The sequence below is a fragment of the Hylobates moloch genome, unplaced genomic scaffold (genome assembly GCF_009828535.3).
Source record: "Hylobates moloch isolate HMO894 unplaced genomic scaffold, HMol_V3 SCAFFOLD_17, whole genome shotgun sequence".
Classification (NCBI taxonomy): Eukaryota; Metazoa; Chordata; class Mammalia; order Primates; family Hylobatidae; genus Hylobates; species Hylobates moloch.
In genome coordinates this window covers 39,810,954-39,834,600 of record NW_026652292.1, presented here as the reverse complement: position 1 = coordinate 39,834,600, position 23,647 = coordinate 39,810,954, and the positions used below count along the sequence as shown (strand labels likewise).

Here is a 23,647-nt window from a genome sequence, read left to right as displayed (position 1 = left end):
GAAAAGAACACTTTCAGCAGTCTTTTCCACCCTGAGCGTATGAGAGCTAACTCAGCAAAACAGTAACCAGCGCACAGGTTTATTACTTGGTCTTGCTCTTCAAGGCCTCTCTTTTAAGACCTTTTGTTTTTATTCAGTGTGACCAGAAACCAAAAAGATACAACTTGATGTAGTTAAAATGCTTCGCTTCACCTCTTTCCTCAAATCAAACCACAGAGAAACAAGACATCCAATTTCCCCATTAATAAATATCCAAGAATTTGGAATAACAAATTTTCCTTTTCTAAAATGAGTTGATAATATTTGAGTTGATGCTAACCCAGGGACAGTAAAATCTAAATAGTAAGACTAAGACCAGAATATGGCTTGTTCATTAACAACTTAACTTCTTTACCTAGGATTACACATGTAAAACACCACTTTAAGAAACAGTCATCTTTTTCAGAAGCCATATACAGCTGACCCTTGAACAACATGGGTTTGAGCTGTGAGGGTCCACTTATCCACAGATTTTCTTCTACCGCTGCCACTCATGAGAGCAAGACCAACAACTGCTCTTCCTCCTTCTTCTCATCTCACTCAACGTAAAGACAAGAATGAAAACCTTTATGATGATCCACTTCCACTTAAGGAATAGTAAATATATTTTCTCTTCCTTATGATTTTCTTAGTAACATTTTCCTTTCTCTACTATTTAACACATATAACATAGAAAATTTGTTAATTGATACATATTTTGCTTACGTTATCAGTAAGCATTCCGATCAGCAGTAGGCCATTAGTAGGTAAGTTTCTGGAGAGTCAAAAGTTATAGATGGATTTTTAATTGTATGGGTGGGTCAGTGCCCTAACCCCTACATTGTTCAAGGGTCCACTGTATTTCCTTTTCTCCACACACACATCTTTACACATACTGCAAGCCTCTCCACTGCAAATGCTTACCTGACTTTTTTGCCTTGCTCAGTGAGCATCTTTACCAAATCAGCAATGGGGTATTGAGCTTTGGCTGCACAGAGACCATAGCCTGCAAGGAACATTAAGAACACAGAAGAATGTGTTTTTTATTTTGAAATTACATGAAGTATAACTTATCTCTTGATCAAAACACATGTTGATGCCAACAGAGGCAATCATTTAACAGGACTAGAAATGAAAACAAATTTATAAGCTGGGCTTTTAAAAATATTGCCCTAAATTTGAAATTGAAAATGTAATGATTGCTCCTCAATCTTCTGTAGTGTCTCATGCTGCTGTGCACCCCCGCCCCCGACACTGCACACACCCTTGGGTGTTCCCTCTCCTGTCTCTTTCTCTGTCTCTGTCTCTGTCTCTCTCTCTCTCTCATGTTTTTAAACTCTCTTCATACTTGGCTTTGATGACACTGCAGTCCCCTGTGCCAGCCTAACTTTGTTATTATTCTTCCTCTAGTTCCTTGAATAGTTTTTCTCCTTCTTTTCTCCGCTTATATGACAAAGTTTCCAAAGGACTTTAACTTTGCCCCTCACATTCTCCTTGAAAATCTCAGCTCGTCTCATGGCTTCAACAACCATCTGATGATTCCCAATCTGTCTGCAGGCTTGACCTGTCATTTGAGCACCAGTATAACATGCCTCTTGTCCCATCTCCACCTCAAATTTAATGTCTCAAAAAAAGAACTCAAAATTTCCCCCCACCCCACACTCCAAAAACTGTTTCAATATTTCTGATGTTATTACAGGTATAACCAAGAACTTCAGTCATCTTCACCGTTCTTTCTATCCATTCTACCCGCACAATGAATCTCACATCTGTCCCCACTTTTCTATCCCAGTTTTTTCAAATGCCAAGTCTCTGCTCAAGCTATTCCCGCTGGCTTCTCCCATCCCAACACCATCTATCCTCTAAGTCCTAAAAACAAATCCTCACCTCCCTACAAACCTTCATAGGTTTCTTGTGATTGAAAAATTGTCTACATAGTTCAGTTTAGCCCTTATCATAACCCACCTTGCATTACTGATCTACCTATCTGACTTCATCACTAGATGGAAAATGCCTGGAGGAAATAGATTGTGTCCTCTACATCTTTACACCTTTATACTACAGAACAGCATTGCTCAATAGGTAAGACCAGTGCTACTTTGGGTGTGATGATTCATTATGCAGCAGTGTCCCACACATTACAGTACATTTCATTTATCTGCTTCCATCCACTAATTGACAGTAGCAGTCCCATCTTTGGACAACCAAAAACCCAAATCCACCTATTTCAAATGCCCCTAAAAAGTGATATTGTCCCAAGTTGGGAAGGCTTACACTTTAACATTCAATTCCGCTAATGTCTCCTATTTTTACTTCAGTACATAACTAACTAGTAAACTACTCACATGTCAAATCAGTAGATTTTATTTACAGAAAACTCATTTGATAACATGATAGAGTTAAAATCTTAATCTGAAACCAATGTATTTCTCATAATACCACAGCATCCTGTGGTAACAGTGAAGAAGAACTGAGCTAAAACTCAGAAAGCTGGAAAATTGAGGCCTGGAGAATTAAATGACTTGGGCAATGTCACATAGATTGTTAGAGGCAAAATTAAGAACAAAAGTGAGGTATCGTGACTCAATACCAAGCTCTTTCTACTAGGCCACATTGCCTCATTTTGTTGAAAACAACATGATTCTTGATCATTTTTTAAATAATCATTTTTGAAAAAAGAATAACATTTATTGAGCAACTCTAATGAGTGAGCTAAAGACTTTCATATACTATATCTAATTTAATCTTGACAACGGGCCCAAAAATTATCAATGAGAAAAAAAAAAAAGACTCGAAAATGATGTAAACATGTATACATAATCACAGAATGACATGGCTAGAACCCACTGTAAGAATTTATAGAATTTCCATGCGATCTCCAAAATGTTAACTTAAACTGAGAATTCTCAGTATTTTTCACTAAGTAATCATAGAATTGCTATTAAGTTTCCATTATATTTTCAAAACTAAAGAAGTTTCTATTCTACTTTCCTATTATGAGAAATTTTAACGTCATCAATTATAACAGCTATTATAGGTTATTTGCTTTTGCTTTTTTTCTTTACCTGGTGTAATAATAATGCTATTAGCTTCTCGAATCATGTCAATTGCATTGTCAAGGTTGATTTCCGTATGTGTGCCAGAAATTTCCATGGGTTTTCCACCAGCTGTTGAAGTGGTGCCATAGCCTCCAAGAATCACATTAGCCAGGGAGCGATTCATTGCCTAGAGAGCCAAATTATCAGCTGTGAGAGTTTAATACACATAACTTTGTGAGAATGGTACAAATGTTGTGTATATGATATTTGGAATCATTTTAAAAGGTTTATTTGATCATTTAAAACACTTTAATCAGATAAATTTCAGCTGGTTTCTGAAAATCACTTCAAAAATTGAAATGACAGAAGATATCTGAGAACCACATTATCTTTTTCCCTATCAAATCAATTGCAAACTGATATATTTTCAGTAAAAAAATAGAAACCAAGAAAAAATTATCAGTAAAATTAATAAACTAATGAAAAAATCACCTCTACTTATTACTGTCTGAATGCTGATTGAGCAATTTTATCTCTCAGCTGAATTCTGCTATAGATTCCATCTTCACAGATACCAACTGGTAAGAATCAAAACAGTAAAGATCCATTTCGTCTAGAATTTTGCTGCCCTCTGTCATCAAGCAAATAGAAATATGGGGGTTGGTACTATCTTATTTTCCAAATGAATTATAGCTCCACAAAGCCCCATATCTAAGTTTTAATAGAAGTAACTGGGTTCATCATTAGGACTCTAAAATATTTCACTTCCAAATAGGTAGAAGAATACGGTTATATACTCTTTAAAATTTATACTCACTCTTTTAACTAGAAAAATAATCTCAAAAGAAAAATAAGAGAAATGAACCTCTCATGCTCATTTATAATCACTCAAGAATGTACCATAGTAATGCCACTGCTGAAATATGTGACAATAACTGATCTGGTTTTGAAAACAGTTCATTTGTAGACCTCTGGAGGTGGGGTAGTAAAATAAAAGGAAAAAAAAACTAGTTGTTCTGAGTAATCAAATGCATTTTAAGAATTCAAATCACTGCATGTGATCGAAACTGTCATTCTACATAATCGTAACTGACTTTATCACTTCAGAAAAAATTTCCCAAAACTTATTGAACTCTATTTTAAGTGCTGTAATAAATATATGATTGCTTCATTATACCACTTAAAGGCTACATAAGTGTCAATCTATTGCTTTTTTTAAAAATACAACACTTTAGTATTAAAAAAGTAAAAAAGCACCAAGATCTTCAATGATAAGTACCATATCGAGAAAACTATGGCCACCCCACACAGTGATGGCTCAGCCTGCTACCAGCTTGGTGGAGACATTTCCATTATGCTGAGTAGGGCCCAGGCAAAGGCAGGGAGGAAAAGGTACACAGAAGATGAGCAAGAAGCCATACTTTAATAAAGCCTAAATAACGTAAATTTCAAACATGATGAATCAAAATGTTGCCAGAATTGTAATTGTTCTTTCAATCTAAACTCATTTATCAGACACAACATTGACATTTTACGGAGCCCAAAGTCTGACAAATTTGTCTAAGATTATTACATACAAAATAAAATCTGAAATGTCTTTAAATGTATTATTAAAGGATAAGAGGGTGAAAGAATTAAAGTAATGCCTTTTTTTTTTTTTTTTTTTTTGAGATGGAGTCTCGCTCTGTCACCCAGGCTGGAGTGCAGCAGCATGACCTCAGCTCACTGCAACCTCCGCCTCCTGGGTTCAAGAGATTTTCCTGCCTCAGCCTCCAGAGTAGCTGGGATTACAGGTGCACGCCACCACACCTGGCTAACTTTTTATATATTTGGTAGAAATGTGGTTTCACCATGTCGGCCACACTGGTCTCAAACTCCTGAACACAAGTGATCTGCCTGCCTCGGCCTCCCAAAGTGCTGGGATTATAGGAATGAGCCACGGTGCCCAGCTAAAGTAATGCTTTTAATTAAGTTCACAATCCCTAGCTGACATGATGTTTTAAATTCCTAACACATTCCTCCCATATTTAAACCCAACATTTAAAACACAAATAGCCACATCTGAGACTTCCCAAACATTCAACTCATTGATCTAGATTAATCCTTTCTAGTTTTGAATTATACAATTCTGAAATTGTTATCAAAATATATGTTCTACCAAATTTTTGCCCTTAAAATTGATTTAAAGGACTATTTCGGACATTAAGATATTTCTGTCACAGGTAACTTTTTAAAAAAAAAAAGTCCAGTGAGGATTGGGTTCCAAGATGGCCAAATAGGAACAGCTCCAGTCTACAGCTCCCAGCATGAGAGATGCAGAAGATGGGTAATTTCTGCATTTCCAACTGAGGTACCGAGTTCATCACACTGGGGCTTGTCAGACAGTGCGGGCAGGACAGTGGGTGCAGTCCACCAAGCGTGAGCCGAAGCAGGTGAAGTGCAAAGGGTCAGGGAATACCCTTTCCTAGCCAAGGGAAGCAGTGACGGAGGGCACCTGGAAAATCAGGTCACTCCCACCCTAATACTACCGCGCTTTTCCAATGGTCTTAGCAAATGGCACACCAGGAGATTATATCTCACGCCTGGCTTGGAGGGTCCCATGCCCACAGAGCCTTGCTCATTGCTAGCACAGCAGTCTGAGATCAAACTGCAAGGTGGCAGCGAGGCTAGGGGAGGGGCACCCACCATTGCTGAGCCTTGAGTAGGTAAACAAAGCAGCCGGGAAGCTCGAACTGGGTGCAGCCCACCGCAGCTCAAGGAGGCCTGCCTGCCTCTGTAGACTGCACCTCTGGGGGCAGGGCATAGCTGAACAAATGGCAGCAGAAACCTCTGCAGACTTACATGTCCCTGTCTAACAGGTTTGAAGAGAGTAGTGGTTCTCCCAGCACAGAGCTTGAGATCTGACAACGGACAGACTGCCTCCTCAAGTGGGTCCCTGACCCCGAAGTAGCCTAACTGGGAGGCACCCTGCAGTAGGGGCAGACTGACACTTCACACAGCTGGGTACCCCTCTGCGACGAAGCTTCCAGAGGAACAATCAGGCAGTAACATTTGCTGTTCAGCAATATATGCGGTTCTGCAGCCTCCACTGCTGATACCCAGGCAAACAGGGTCTGGAGTGGACCTCCAGCAAACTCCAACAGACCTGCAGCTGAGGGTCCTGATTGTTAGAAGGAAAACTAACAAACAGAAAGGACATCCACACCAAAACCTCATCTGTATGTCACCATCATCAAAGACCAATGGTAGATAAAACCACAAAGATGGGGAAAAAACAAAGCAGAAAAGCTGAAAATTCTAAAAATCAGAGTGCCTCTCCCCCTCCAAAGGAATGCAGCTCCTCGCCAGCAACGGAACAAAGCTGGACGGAGAATGACTTTGACAAGTTGAGAGAAGAAGGCTTCAGACGATCAAACTTCTCCGAGCTAAAGGAGGAAGTTCGAACCCATCGTAAAAAGCTAAAAACCTTGAAAAAAGATTAGACGAATGGCTAACTAAAATAAACAGTGCAGAGAAGTATTTAAATGACCTGATGGAGCTGAAAACCATGGCACGAGAACTACGTGATGAATGCACAAGTTTCAGTAGCCGATTAGATCAACTGGAAGAAAGGGTATCAGTGATTGAAGATCAAATAAATGAAATGAAGCGAGAAGAGAAGTTTAGAGAAAAAACAGTAAAAAGAAATGAACAAAGCCTCCAAGAAATATGGGACTATGTGAAAAGACCAAATCTACGTCTCATTGATGTACCTGAAAGTGATGGGGAGAATGGAACCAAGTTGGAAAACACTCTGCAGGATATTATCCAGGAGAACTTCCCAAACCTAGCAAGGCAGGCCAACATTCAAATTCAGGAAATACAGAGAATACCACAGAGATACTCCTCAAGAAGAGCAACTCCAAGACACATAACTGTCAGATTCACCAAAGTTGAAATGAAATAAAAAATGTTCAGGGCAGCCAGAGAGAAAGGTCTGGTTACCCACAAAGGGAAGCCCATCAGACTAACAGCAGATCTCTCAGCAGAAACTCTACAAGCCAGAAGAGAGTGGGGGCCAATATTCAACATTCTTAAAGAAAACAACTTTCAATCCAGAATTTCATATCCAACCAAACTAAGCTTCATAAGTGAAGGAGAAATAAAATCCTTTACAGACAAGCAAATGCTGAGAGATTTTGTCACCACCAGGCCTGCCCTACAAGAGATCCTGAAGGAAGCACTAAACATGGAAAGGAACAACCGGTACCATCCAATATAAAAACATGCCAAATTGTAAAGACTATTGATGCTAGGAAGAAATTGCATCAACTAAGGAGCAAAATAACCAGCTAACATCATAATGACAGGATCAAATTCACACATAACAATATTAACCTTAAATGTAAATGGGCTAAATGCTCCAATTAAAAGACACACACTGGCAAATTGGATAAAGAGTCAAGACCCATCAGTCTGCTGTATTCACAAGACTCATCTCATATGCAGAGACACGCATAAGCTCAAAATGAAGGGATGAAGGAAGATCTACCAAGCAAATGGAAAGCAAAAAAAAGCAGGGGTTACAATCCTAGTCTCTGATAAAACAGACTTTAAACCAGCAAAGATCAAAAGAGACAAAGAAGGCCATTACATAATGGCAAAGGGATCAATTCAACAAGAAGAGCTAACTATCCCAAATATATATGCACCCAATGCAGGGGCACCCAGATTCATAAAGCAAGTCCTTAGAGACCTACAAAGAGACTTAGACTCCCACACAATAATAATGGGAGACTTTAACACCCCACTGTCAACATTAGACAGATGAATGAGACAAAAAGTTCACAAGGATATCCAGGAATTGAATGTGGCTCTGCACCAAGTGGACCTAATAGACATCTACAGAATGTCTCCACCCCAAATCAACAGAATATACATTCTTCTCAGCACCACACCGCACTTATTCCAAAATTGACCACATAGGTGGAAGTAAAGCATACCTCAGCAAATATAAAAGAACAGAAATTATAACAAATTGCCTCTCAGACCACAGTGCAATCAAACTAGAACTCAGGATTAAGAAACTCACTCAAAACCGCTCAACTACATGGAAACTGAACAACCTGCTCCTGAATGACCACTGGGTACATAACGAAATGAAGGCAGAAATAAAGATGTTCTTTGAAACCAATGAGAACAAAGACACAACATACCAGAATCTCTGGGACACATTTAAAGCAGTGTGTAGAGGGAAATTTATAGCACTAAATGCCCACAAGAGAAAGCAGGAAAGATTTAAAATTGACACCCTGACATCACAATTAAAAGAACTAGAGAAGCAAGAGCAAACACATTCAAAAGCCAACAGAAGTCTAGAAATAACTAAGATCAGAGCAGAACTGAAGGAAATAGAGACACAAAAAACCCTTCAAAAAATCAATGAATCCAGGAGCTGGTTTTTTGAAAAGATCAACAAAATTGATAGACCACTGGCAAGACTAATAAATAAGAAAAGAGACAAGAATCAAATAGACAGAATAAAAAATGATAAGGAGAATATCACCACTGATCCCACAGAAATACAAACTACCATCAGAGAATACTATAAACACCTCTATGCAAATAAACTAGAAAATCTAGAAGAAATGGATAAATTCCTGGACACATACACCCTCCCAAGACTAAACCAGGAGGAAGCTGAATCCCTGAATAGACCAATAACAGGCTCTGAAATTGAGGCAATAATTAATAGCTTACCGACCAAAAAAAGTCCAGGACCAGACAGATTCACAGCCGAATTCTACCAGAGGTACAAAAAGGAGCTAGTACCATTCCTTCTGAAACTATTCCAATCAATAGAAAAAGAGGGAATCCTCCCTAACTCATTTTATGAGGCCAGCATCATCCTGATACCAAAGCCTGGCAGAGACACAACAAAAAAAGAGAATTTTAGACCAATATCCCTGATGAACACTGATGCAAAAATCCTCAATAAAATACTGGCAAAATGAATCCAGCAGCACATCAAAAAGCTTATCTACCATGATCAAGTGGGCTTCATCCCTGGGATGCAAGGCTGGTTCAACATAAGAAAATCAATAAACGTAATCCAGCATAAACAGAACCAATGACAAAAAAACCACATGATTATCTCAGTAGATGCAGAAAAGGCCTTTCACAAAATTCAACAGCCTTTCATGCTAAAAACTCTCAATAAATTAGGTATTGATGAGACGTATCTCCAAATAATAAGAGCTATCTGTGACAAACCCACAGCCAATATCATACTGAATGGGCAAAAACTGGAAGCATTCCCTTTGAAAACTGGCACAAGACAGGGATGCCCTCTCTCACCACTCCTATTCAACATAGTGTTGGAAGTTCTGGCCAGAGCAATCAGGCAGGAGAAAGAAATAAAGGGTATTCAATTAGGAAAAGAGGAAGTCAAATTGTCCCTGTTTGCAGATAACATGACTGTATATCTAGAAAACCCCATCGTCTCAGCTCAAAATCTCCTTAAGCTGATTAGCAACTTCAGCAAAGTCTCAGGATACAAAATCAATGTGCAAAAATCACAAGCATTCTTATACACCAATAACAGACAAACAGAGAGCCAAATCATGAGTGAACTCCCATTCACAATTGCTTCAAAGAGAATAAAATACCTAGGAATCCAACTTACAAGGGATGTGAAGGACCTCTTCAAGGAGAACTACAAACCACTGCTCAGTGAAATAAAAGAGGACACAAACAAATGGAAGAACATTCCATGCTCATGGATAGGAAGAATCAATATCATGAAAACGGCCATACTGCCCAAGGTAATTTATAGATTCAATGCCATCCCCATCAAGCTACCAATGACTTTCTTCACAGAACTGGAAAAAACTACTTTAAAGTTCATATGGAACCAAAAAAGAGCCCGCATTGCCAAGTCAATCCTAAGCCAAAAGAACAAAGCTGGAGGCATCACACTGCCTGACTTCAAACTATACTACAAGGCTACAGTAACCAAAACAGCATGGTACTGGTACCAAAACAGAGATACAGACCAATGGAACAGAACAGAGCCCTCAGAAATAATACCACACATCTACAACCATCTTATCTTTGACAAACCTGACAAAAACAGGAAATGGGGAAAGGATTCCCTACTTAATAAATGGTGCTGGGAAAACTGGCTAGCCATATGTAGAAAGCTGAAACTGGATCCCTTCCTTACACCTTATACAAAAATTAATTCGAGATGGATTAAAGACTTACATGTTAGACCTAAAACCATAAAAACCCTAGAAGAAAACCTAGGCAATACCATTCAGGACATAGGCATGGGCAAGGACTTCATGTATAAAACTCCAGAAGCAATGGCAACAAAAGCCAAAATTGACAAATGGGATCTAATTAAACTAAAGAGCTTCTGCACACCAAAAAAACTACCATCAAAGTGAACAGGCAACCTACAGAATGGGAGAAAATTTTTGCAATCTACTCATTTGACAAAGGGCTAATATCCAGAATCTACAAAGAACTCAAACAAATTTACAAGGAAAAAACAACCCCATCAACACGTGGGCAAAGGATATGAACAGACACTTCTCAAAAGAAGACATTTATGCAGCCAAAAGACACATGAAAAAATGCTCATCATCACTGGCCATCAGAAAAACGCAAATCAAAACCACAATGAGATACCATCTCACACCAGTTAGAATGGCCATCATTAAAAAGTCAGGAAACAACAGGTACTGGAGAGGATGTGGAGAAATAGGAAAACTTTTACACCGTTGGTGGGACTGTAAACTAGTTCAACCATTGAGGAAGTCAGTGTGGCGATTCCTCAAGGATGTAGAACTAGAAATACCATTTGACCCATCCATCCCATTACTGGGTATATACCCAAAGGATTATATATCATGCTGCTATAAAGACACATGCACACGTATGTTTATTGCGGCACTATTCACAATAGCAAAGACTTGGAACCAACCCAAATGTCCAACAATGATAGACTGGATTAAGAAAATGTGGCACATATACACCATGGAATACTATGCAGCCATGAAAAAGGATGAGTTCATGTCCTTTGTAGGGACATGGATGAAGCTGGAAACCATCATTCTGAGCAAACTATTGCAAGGACAAAAAACCAAACACTGCATGTTCTCACTCATTGGTGGGAATTGAACAATGAGAACACTTGGACACAGGAAGGGGAACATCACACACCGGAGCCTGTCGTGGGGTGGGGGGAGTGGAGAGGGATAGCATTAGGAGATATACCTAATGTAAATGAGTTAATGGGTGCGGCACACCAACATGGCGCATGTATACATACGTAACAAATCTGCACATTGTGCAGATGTACCCTAGAACTTAAAGTATAATAATAAAAAAAAAACCAGAAAAAAAAATTCAGTGAACAAAGAGGTTCCATCACCCTTATCATACAGTCCTGCAGAAGATCACAGCAGTAGATGTACAGCTGTACAGATGTAGAGGGACAGAGGAGAGGGATAAATAAACCATTTTATTCTAACTCGGCTTAAAAGGAACCATTATTTCCTCCTATAAAACTGAATGAAGAAGAAGGAAAGAATCTCTGAGGACATTTAATTAATGGGTACCCACTTCTGATGGCATCTTAGGGAGAAAAAAAAGGAACCACACAGTAGTAGTTTAACCATCATAGTCAACTTGTTAAACATGTATCCACAATTATATCACCATTAAGCTATAATAATTCCATGTGGTCTCTTAAAAACGAAATTATTTTTATCTCTAAATTTACCATTGCAACATCATATTCTCAACAAATGTTTAGCGTTTATGGTTTTGTTTTGGTTCTTTCTCTTTTTTTTTTTTGCCTGCTTAAATGATTAATGAGACTATCCTGTGACCACTGTTCCAGAGATTGAACAGTTCCCAGCTTCCAAGACAAAGAATTTGCAAGACTGTTTAAGACTGTTCCTTTTAAGCTATTAAGCCAATAATTAAAATTGCATTCTACATTAAAGAGAATCCTAATTCACATAATTCTGAACACACTGTGAGAAATAAATCTGAAAGCAAGGAAAGGTCATAAAACTGACAAAGCCAAAGCAATAATAACATATATACCATTTACTAGCATCTCTCTTTTCAATGCTTTGTAGATACTAATTAATTAATCACAAAGGAAAAAAATATTTTTGATTTGGCTTTTGATCCACTTCATTCTGTTCTATTTTTATTTGGAACCAAGGAGCAAAGTGCAAAAATCAGAAAATTTGATCTGAAAATGCTGTTCAATTTTTGTAAGACCTCTATTTCTGAGGCAATCTGGATACTATCACAAAGAAAGAAACTGTAAAATCATAAAGAGAGGTTAATGTCTATATGATATTTGGATATCATTCATTTGAATATGGTTGTTTGGACACTGTCAACATTTTTCAGTTTTTATAATCTTGGGTATTGTGTAACCATAGCACTGAGCTCAGAGGACACCCAAAAGAATTCTTTGTCAGAACAAAAATTCAATTTTAGGGATTGCTGGTTAGCCACTTGGGGTGCATTCCATTTCCTCACACATAATAAAATCACCCTGTTCTAGTTTGGACTTGCGTGTTTCCTTCAATAAATAACAGTGAAGGTCAACATACTGGTACCATATTAACTCTACTATATCTGCTATCACAGTCTATCTGGAGAAGATTCTAAAACGTGAAATAAGCTAACAAATAAAATATGTCTCTAATGTTCATTTAACAAACCAATTTGTGTGAATGTGCCAGGTACTTGGCCAGACTCCACAGACACAAAGGTGAATAATAAATGGTGCCTTACGATACTTTCTCAGTAAAATGAGAATAATATTTCCTACCTCCAGTATTTGTGCGGGGATTAAATGAGCTATATTTTGGAAAGCACCCAGCATAATGCCTGCTGCATTGCACTAATGCCCAATTTTGAGTAGCTATTTCATTTTTATGATTATGCTGATCTACCTAGAGCCGCTAAGCATAGCCATGAAGAGACTGAATAAATCTCCTATAATTTCCTATAATAAAGAAGGTTTACAATGAAGGTTAATGTAAAAAAGTGAGAAATCAGAAAATTGTAGAAGAAAAGATAATTTCTATCTTCAAAATCAAAAAATATGACAGGCTTGTATTTGTTGGTTTCTGACTTGTTTTGTAACAATGCCTAGGAGTAGAGATCATACAGTAAGACAAACACATTGCACATCACAGGTAAGAGCTTTGACTGGTGAATCCTTTGTGGAGATCAATTTAGCAATATCAAAAGCCAACAAAAAGTTCTTACTCTCTTTGACCATGTAATTGCACTTATAAAAACTGGACCTAAGGAAATAATCAAAGATGTATAAGAAGGAAAACTGCAACCAAAAAAAAAAGAAAGTTAAAAACAACTAATATGAATTTGAATAAATAGATTATGGTAATATCTGTGTGCTATAATAGTAGGAGCTAAAAATTATTAGAAAATTAAACATTAATTAAACCTTAATTAAAATTAAGTTAGACAATTACATAATATATTAAATAGAATATATTTAAACATATTCATATAAAAAAGACTAGAATGTTAACAGTTAAGTGGTAATGGAAGTTTAGGTAATTTTATTTTTTTATTTATCCTTTTCTGATTCTTTCAAATTTCCTATATTAAACATCTTTAACTAATTGGATTTTTTTTTTTTTTTTGAGACACGGTCTCACTCTGTCACCTAGGCTGCAGTCCAGTGGTACAATCACAGCTCATTGCAGCCTCAACCTCCCCAGGTTCAGGTGATCCTCTTGCCTCAGCCCCCCAAGTAGCTGGGACTATAGGCATGTGCCATCATGCCCAGCTAACTTTTATATTTTTTGTAGAGACAGGGTTTTGTCATGTTGCCTAGGCTGGTCTTGAACTCCTGGACTCAATTGATCCACCTGCCTTGGCCTCCCAAAGTGCTAGAATTACAAGTATGAGCCATGGCGCCTGGTCAGAATTTTTTTTTAATTAAGACTTCAACTGTTCTTGAATCCAAATTATTAATCTGACCCAATATGATATTTATGGCCTCAGGCAGCTATCGGAATAATTTGGTAGTTCTATATACAGAATAGGAATACAAAATATCTATGGAATGCTGATGGTAAATGGCATGCCTGTGGCAATGAAATGGAAAGAAAAGAAATAGAAGACCTAGAGAAAACATATCAAAAAAATAAAAGAATAAGAAAAATAAGAGAAAGATGATATAATTGCAGAACACGTGGAAGAGAGTACTTTCAACAAGTACCTCTTACTACCTTATTCTAGTGTTACAGAAGAGTTACTGTAAGACTTACTATGGTTGTATAACTAATAATAATAAAAGACACTAAGTGAAGAAGGAAAAAGAGAGTAATAAGAGAGACACAGACAGAAATGTGGGGAATACTCTTCATAAATTTAAAAACCTAAAGAAAACCATTTTTAAAAAAGGATAAAATGAGAAATTACCCATGCTGACATTTCAAGAACTAGATACAAGTCTTCTTCCCTACTTCCCCCATATCAGCATGCCACAGGCTTTGTTAACATTCAAATCCTTCAAATCCTCCCATTTAACTTTAAAAGCCACTTCCTGACAAACCGCAAGTTTAAGTAATAATGAAAATCTGCTGCCCCCTGCTGGTCATTCAAATTCATCAACAGAAGCAAAATCAAACTAAGGGTTAAAAGTTTATTTTTACAGAAAACTGTATTTCTAGTACAATTTCATAAACATTTCTTCTTCACAAATGTTTCTTCCTTCTGTCACAATGCCTGATACTTTTCAAATAGGATACATAAACCTTCACCTTTCCAAATTCCCCAAGTAATTTGGGCGATTTAATTTTAAAACCCCTTAGCTTGTTTTGAATTTGAGCTATCAACTCCTTTGTTTTGCAATACAGCCTAAGAAACAAAAATATTTTTTACTGTGAAAAGATACTTCAGCCTTCCAAATTACAATGAGATTTTCAATTAAATCATACGAAAAATCCTGAGTTGTAAAATAAGGGAGATTTTTAAAATATTATAATAAAAGAATGAAGGTAGAGTTAAGTATCTGATATGGTTTGGCTCTGAGTCCCTACCCAAATCTCATGTCGAATTGTAATCCCCACATGCCACAGGGGAGGCCTGGTGGAAGGTGATGGATTATGGGGGCTGACTTCCACCTTGCTGTTCTTATGCTAGTGAGTTCTCACGAGATCTGGTGGTTTAAAAGTGTGTGGCACATCCCCCTTCACTCTTTCCCCTGCTCCGCTATGGTAAGATATGCTTGCTTCCCATTCACCTTCTGCCATGATTGTAAGTTTCCTGTGGCCTTACAGTCATGCTTCCTGTTAAGCCTGTGAAACCGTGAGTCAATTAAACCTCTTTACTTCAAAAATTACCCAGTCTGATGTAGTTCTTTACAGCAGTGTGAGAATGGACTAATACAGATCCCTTTCTTGTCTAAATTATTTATCAGTGTAAAATCACGTTCTGCTTTTAGTTTCATACTTGTACTTTAACAGTTATCCAAAAGTATTATTTAGAAAATAACACCTATAATTTGAAAAAAAAGTTCTGCTCAAACCTTTAATTATAATATTTGCAGAACATCTTCTTGCCATCAAGAAGAGAACGTGAAACAAACAAACAGAAAAGCTAGGAAGTACTAGTGTTGTTACTTTTTTCTGTTCTTTTTTAAAAAAACCATCATGCTGACCACAAAACTTCTAAGGTAGAAACTCTCACAGATGACCAACGGGAGTGTAAATTAGGACAACCTTTCCAGAAACATGGCTATAAGTATAACGAGCCTATAAATTCTAGGAATCTATCTTAAGACAAAAATCTGAAATGTCAAAGATATGTACAAAGAGAAATCAAAATCAAACAACTTCATATGTATAGCATTAAGGGCAAATTAAATAAATTTTGTATATCCATATGATGGATCAGGATAAAGTCTCTTAAAATAATATTTTAAAAGAATTTTTAATGACAAAAAGTCAACAATATAGTATATAAGTTTTTTTAAATGTAGGACAATATACAACATGGTCAGACAAGTACACAGATATGCCATACATAAGGAAATAAACCAAAATCTTACCTGTTTATCTCCAGATGGAGAGAGGCACTAGAGGATTTTCATCTTTCTATTTAATTTTCCTAATTATTTACAGTTGGGTACCTTAAAGGCAGTCTTGGAAATTTATGCAAATGAAATACTCTGCTATTTCTGCTGAAGAGAATTCAAAGCTACCATACTCTTTCTTTTTTTTCTTTTGAGATGGAGTCTCGCTATGTCACCCAGGCTGGAGTGTAGTGGCATGATCTCAGTCACTGTAACCTCTGCCTCCTGGGTTCAAGCAATTCTCTGTCTCAGCCTACCAAGTAGCTGGGATTACAGGCACCCACCACCACGCCCAGCTAATTTTTGTATTTTTAGTACAGACAGGGTTTTACTATCTTGGGCAGGCTGGTCTTGAACAACTGACCTCGTGATCCACCCGCCTTGGCCTCCTAAAGTGCTGGGATTACAAGCATGAGCTACCATGCCCAGCCTACAATACTCATTTTTATGGCTAATAAAAGAAATGACAAGCACATCCATGTTTTCAGAAAGCCATTTCCTTTTGTTTCATGTATGTGTTGTTTCTTACCACACACATGATGTATGACAGGATAGCACCAGACGAGCCTATGAGTGCACCCACGATGGTCAGCAGATTGTTGTTGAGCAGGAAGCCCTCTGCACACAGGGCCCAGCCTGAGTAGCTGTTCAGCACAGTGATGACGACGGGCATGTCAGCACCGCCAATAGCAGCTGTCAAAGTCACACCCTAGAACAACAATCAAATCAGAACTCAAAATCAATACCATAAAAATAAAACCTCTGACATTTAACATTTTGCTCCTTAATTATTCTAGCTTTCCCATTAATATATTCACATATAAGTTCCACTTCTGGTAATAAGTGTCTCCCATCTGACCAACACTTCCACAGGTATAACAACTATAAACACTGAGCCACCCACCCCCCTAAAAAAAATCCCTACATTTAAAAAAAACACTTCTCAGTGATGAAAAGCAGGCAGAAACTGGAGAAGTGTCTACGTTTAGAAAAACATAACGACACTAAATGAATTTCCCAGTTTTTACGGCTTTAGACTGAGGGCAATCCCCTGTTGGTACCAGTTAAGGAAATTACAAAATATAAGCCCACAGTCCTACTGGCTTGAAGATCCTGAAGACAGCATTTGAGATGACTAAGGCAGCTGGAAAGTAATAAGGGGAATCCCACAAAGAAGCAGGCTAGAGAGAAGGAGTCCCAGTTTCTGTTTATAAATTCTACTCAAATCTCTGGATGACTCTTGAACTACACATATGTGAGACAGACTCCAAGCAATCCTGTTAAGGATAAAATAACAATAGATTTCAGCTGCCCCCCACCACCCACCATAAGGGAGTCAAAATTTGGAATTTGAGTTTAGCCAAGTTAGCTGGCTACAAAAACACATAAATAAAAAATAATAATCAACACCCTTTGAAGGAATATAACATAATATCCAAAATGTCTATAATGTATCATTAACAATGTCTGTGATACAACTCAAAATTACAACACAGGAAAGGAAAAAGCTTTTTGCTTTTTATTTCACATATTTTTACCTTTTTTTGTTTGTTACAATGAGAGCATGTTCATGTATTACTCATTTAAGCCAAAAGCAATAAAATAAATTCAAAAAATACTTTGTCTTAGACATTCTCATAGAACCAATAAATCCTTTAAATATCATATTCACTGCTTCCCCAAAACAACAATTCTTAAAGTTTTAGATTTGTATATCTTTTTTTCTTTTTTTTTTTTTGAGCCGGAGTCTTGCTTTGTCACCCAGGCTGGAGTGCAATGGCATGATCTCGGCTCACTGCAACCTCCACCTCCCAGGTTCAAGCGATTCTCCTGCCTCAGCCTCCCAAGTAGCTGGGAATACAGGCGCACACCACCACGCCCAGCTTATTTTTGTATTTTTAGTAGAGACGGAGTTTCACCATGTTGGCCAGGCTAGTCACAAACTCCTGACCTCAGGTGATCCACCCACCTCGGCCTCCCAAAGTGCTGGGATTACAGTCATGAGCCACCGCACCCAGTCACATTTGTATATCTTTTATTTTGAGACTTCATTAACCTATTCTGCTTTATTAGATTAAAAATATCAAAATTATTTTTCTTTTGTTTAAAACAAAAACCAGTGCAATAAGCCAGAATAAAATTAGACCATAAGTGTGAATATAAAGATGAGATTTTACTTTTCAGTGTTCTAAAGTTTCTGTGTTAAAATCATGACCTAACTCTCATGATCACACAAAAATAAGTATCATTTTTACACTATAAATCAGATGTTTCTGAATCAAGGAGCCAGTAAGTATTTCATAAGCAATTGCTATGTGTCTAACTTTGTGTTAGGCACTGTAGATAACTTTTTTAACTTAAATATAAACCTTGCCTACAGATTACACACTGAAAGAACATGAGTAACAGTGAATAACAGTAAGTAATAGCACTGCATGAAACAGCATCATACATTGATATAAGATGCCAGACTGTCATATAGACAACTAAAAACTACTGTGTGTTTCAATATACTAAATATAAAAGTTGCAGAGAGAGGAAGGCTGAACCTATCATAAAAGGCTTCACTGAACACTCTGAGCATACAGGGTTTTTTAACTGCATTTCATTTCTTTTTTTTCTTTTGAGACGGAGTCTCGCTCTGTTGCCCAGGCTGGAGTGCAGTGGCGCAATCTCGGCTCACTGCAAGCTCCGCCTCCCGGGTTCATGCCATTCTCCTGCCTCAGCCTCTCCGAGTAGCTGGGACTACAGGTGCCCGCCACCACGCCCAGGTAATTTTTTTTGTATTTTTAGTAGAGACGGGGTTTCACCTTGGTCTCTATCTCCTGATCTTGTGATCCGCCCGCCTCGGCCTCCCAAAGTGCAGGGATTACAAGCGTGAGCCACCACACCCGGCCTGCATTTCATTTTATACTTATTTGATTTCGTGTCATATCTTCCAATGATGTGAGAGCAACTAGTGGGCAGAGACTATCTGACTTGTATAAACCCTGAAGCACTATTTTGTAGGGCTTATCATATAGTAGGCACCTAATACATTGAAACCCTTGGCCTTTTTAAGCTCCTGTTCACCAACACATTGATCCGGTGAAAAGACTCCAGAGCAATAAAGGTGTCTCATGTGACAACTTTAAAATGAACAATTAAGTTGCAAGAAAGAATAATGTTCTTCCTACACTCTTCTATGTTTTCCAGATTCTAAAAACATGAACATGCAACATAACTTTTAAACATTTTTATTCCATCAAGGTTCTTGAAGAGATAAAAATATGATTACACTTTAATCTAACAAAATATTCCCAGTTCTTCACCAAATATGTACTTTTCAATCTCTGACTTCTTACCATGACAGCAGAGAGAGCAGACACAGAACCCAGACAGGTGATGCCAGTAGTAAAGCTTGGGTCCACCATGAATGGGATTATCCCGCCCACACTAGCAGCTAGTAAGCCTGCATTGAGTAAGTGCCTTCCAGGCAGTAGGAGAGGGGCAGATTTCAGGAGACCTAGAGCCAAGCACATAGTAGTTAGAATTCAGAATGTGTTGTAAGAAACCCCCTCACACACATCAAGTGTGTCTTTTAATCCTAAACTACCAAAATTTAACATTAGAATAACATGGTATTTAAAATATTACTTTATATCACCAGATATGAAACATAAAAGCAAATTAGAATTATTACACATAATAAACATGAATAGAGGCAGAAAAACTATGGTTCGACTTCACTATTCTTTTCCCTCTTTTGATCACAAAACAATTTCTTTCCACTTTGTCATGAAATCTTAAAAAGCTTTTTTCTCATGTATGACCAACATGGAAGGTTGTTAAGTGTGGCTTCATTTATTTAAAACTTCACGCATGCCAGAATTCTGACAAAAATAAAGCATAAAAAAGTAAAAATAAACAGAACTTCAATATGGAATCCTAGCACACTAGTATTTCGGATTCTATCAACTGAGCCCAGGGAAGAAGAAAACTTGTTTGTTATTTGTTCCTAAAGGCAAAGCATGAGATAAGAATGTTTGAGACTTGAAGTTCTTTTATAATTTTCAAGTTTCATGGAAGTTCCCCACTTAATTTTCATGACTTTATTACTGAGAGGCAAGACCATGTTTTTAAATCACAAACTAGTTTCTCTACAGACTTTTTTGTAAAAACACTGACAGCAGCCTCTGGAGGGTTTTTTCTCCACTTCCATTTTCATGATTGACTTTACCAGCAGCAAAAGTTGTCATGCTAGAGTCCTAAAGTGTGTATTTGTTTTCAAAATAAGTACTGTTTACTACTCACACAAACTTATTTAATAAGCTTCTATTTTGGAAAATGTATAAAGTTCATTTCTGTGAATTCTACACAGTCATCTCTAACCAAGGATTATGAACATGCTGTTTAGTTCACATGTATTATCAAAAGTCAACTAGTCCCTCCATGTCAAATTTCTGTTCACTAGTTTCCTCCATTAGCTGTCTGCAAATGAAACAGCTTCAAAGCTTTATGAGACTTATTAAGTATCAGTAAAGGGGAAGGATGGGGGGAAAAAAACTCTTACAATTTCTGAGTGCTATACGAATACTCTTCACCTAACGTTTTACTGTTAAGGTATTTTCTTTTTTTAATCTTTTTTATTAGTAGTAATATTTTATTTTTTATAAAAAGTAGAGATAGGGTCTTGCTATGTTGCCCAGGCTGGTCTTGAACTTCTGGGCTCAAAAGCCTCCCACCTCAGCCTCCCAAAGTGCTGGATTGCAGGCATGAGCCATTGCACCCAACCCTGTTAATGTATTTTCTGAAATTAAAATGGATCCCTAAATGCCCTAAACAATAGATATTTACCTCTATGTTACGCTGAATCACTTACCCTGCAATTTTCCATAGGCAATGAGAGACCCACTAAAGGTGACGCCACCAATGTAAGTGCCGAGGTAGGCCACAATCTTGGTGAGATTTGCTGCTGCATCCGTAGCAAAATGTGGATATTCTATAATGTACTCGGCTATGCAAGTAAGTACAGCTGCCAAACCCACTAAACTGTGAAAAGCAGCAACTAATTGAGGTAAATCAGAAATCTGGATGCGTTTGGCAATTGTCAATCCTGTTACAAAATGAAGGTCAAAAACAAATTAAAACTTGACAAACTTTTGAGAAGTAACCACAACAAAGATCACCCCTTAAGGATTTCCACCATTGTCACAAACAAATATTATCTAGTTCCTAGTATGGGCTAAATATTCTCTACAGGGGCTGTACAGAAGGTAAGGGCACTAGCTGTATACAGGTTGAGTATCCCTTACCTGATATGCTTAGGACCAGAAGTGTTTCAGATTTTAATATTTTTTAAATTTTGGAATATTTTCATATACATAATAAGATACCTTGGGAATGGGACCCAGGTCTAAACACAAAATTCATTTATGTTTCATATACATATAGCCTGAAAGTAATTTTAAACAACATTTTAAATTATTTTGTGCTTGAAACAAAGTTTGTGTTAAGTATTTATGTGTGGAATTCACCACTTGTGGTGTCATATCAGCACTCAAAAAGTTTTGGATTTTGGAGCATTTCAGATTTTCGGATTAAAGATGCTCAACTTGTATACCCTTTCAAAACAACAGTTTTTCTCCACACACCTAAGCACGACCCAACTCCAGTGAACCCCAACACCCAGCATCAATGCGTGCCTCTTCCCGTCACAAACTCCCAACCTTCCCCTAGCCAACACTGCTTCAGACTACCTAAATCTCTAATCAAATTCTCTTATATTCTCCCCATTACAACCCAGGCCCTCTTCTCTATAGCCAGTGCTTGCTCCTAAGCACATAAGAAACACCTGGAACATGAAGACCTTGGTTTTCAGGTGGGTAGGGTGGGAGCAAAGTCCCAAGGTAAAGAAATGCAAAAATCTGGGCAGTAAATACCCAAATTAGGAGCCTCTGAAGGAACTGCATGTCTATAGGTAGGGGATACAGAAGGAGTGGGGCTCAGAATATTTGCTAAGATCATGTCTAAAGGTTTTCCTGCCATGAACCTACAGCGCAAACATTTTCCTTCAAGTCCCTTTCCCCAGAGATTATCAAGAAAAGAGTCAAAGCTTTCCTGAGGAAGTATAAAAGGAGGCCTAAAGCCAGTGTTCCACTGGGAAACATTTAATAACCAGTTCCAGGGGAAAAAAATACATGCACATACAAATACATGACCTTTAACTGACATAAAGGTGGCTAGCACACAATTTTCAAATAATAAGAAATACAGTGCTCTTTATTGAAAATTCCATGTTGACAAATTGACTTTCATAGAATGTTTTTATGGATCTTTGCTAAACTCTTACATCTGTAGCCAACCTAGTGTTTGCAACTGATGAATAAGCATACTTCCAACAGGAACATTGTTTGATATTTTTATTTACTTTAATAAGTAAGATGAAAGTAAAACAACACAATGTATGTGAGAACTTCGCTCATTTATCAACCATATGAGTGACTTTATTGCTGAATCTGATAATAGTTTTCAAATACTGGAAGATTATTTGCTCAATTATTTGTGCTATTTACAATGTCATAGCCACAGTCAAAACATCTGAAGTTCAAGCTGCAACATTAACATTTTCTCCATCACTTTCTCACGTCTGGACAATAAACAAAACAATAAATCAAACCCAGATTTGTAGCATTTGCTTAGTTCCACACTGCAATACTGCTACCAAGTCAAATTTCAATCTACCAATGTGATGTCATTGAATGGAGAATTGGAAAGAGAGGTACCACATCCCACTGATACATGGTATTTCTTCTATACGCATACAATAGATATAAGTAACCTCAAGAGCATAGATAATAAAACCTAGTAAATTAATTAGAAAGTTATGAGTTTTTAATATTATTACCTTTGTTTCTGATTCATTTAAGTTTATGTAATTTAGTATTTAATAAGGCTGTGTTTAACAATCAACTTTAAAAATTCCTGGAAAAAAAAAATTTTTTTTTTTTTTTTTTTTTTTGAGACAGAGTCTCGCTTTGTCACCCAGGCTGGAGTGCAACAGCATGATTACAGCTCACTGCAACCTCCACATCCCAGGTTCAAGCGATTCTCATGCTTCAGCCACCCAAGAAGCTGGGATTACAGTTGTACGCCACCATGCCCAACTAATTTTTGTATATTTAGTAGCAACGGGGTTTCACCATGTTGGCCAGGCTGGTTTCAAACTCCTGGCCTCAAGTGATCCACCCATATCAGCCTCCCAGAGTGCTGGGATTACAGGTGTGAGCCACCATGCCCAGCCTAAAAATTCCTGAAAATTTAACAATCCAGCACACAACTGAATAAAATTAAAACAGTGGTTTTTCTGCTGCCACATTTTTTTTTTTTTTTCATTTTTAACAGGTCCATGAAGCAGAATCTTTGGCTGTTATTTATACCCAGCAGAACAAAAGTTAGCTTATGTATAGTACATACATAAGGATTC

The 23,647-nt window shown here is 37.5% G+C and overlaps 1 protein-coding gene across 5 annotated transcripts in view; it reads right to left on the bottom strand.

The window, feature by feature from the left end:
* The window catches only part of NNT (nicotinamide nucleotide transhydrogenase), a 104,002-nt gene that overhangs the window by 30,368 nt on the left and 49,987 nt on the right, over nucleotides 1–23,647 (bottom strand). For all 5 annotated transcript variants that reach the window (XM_032135259.2, XM_032135260.2, XM_032135258.2 and 2 more), the window contains 5 exons: nucleotides 21,044–21,277; nucleotides 19,527–19,687; nucleotides 16,712–16,891; nucleotides 3,084–3,243; nucleotides 943–1,024 (listed from right to left, as the gene is read on the bottom strand). In XM_032135259.2, coding sequence (XP_031991150.1) covers nucleotides 943–1,024; nucleotides 3,084–3,243; nucleotides 16,712–16,891; nucleotides 19,527–19,687; nucleotides 21,044–21,277 — 817 coding nt within the window. The remainder of the gene's footprint in view (nucleotides 1–942; nucleotides 1,025–3,083; nucleotides 3,244–16,711; nucleotides 16,892–19,526; nucleotides 19,688–21,043; nucleotides 21,278–23,647) is intronic.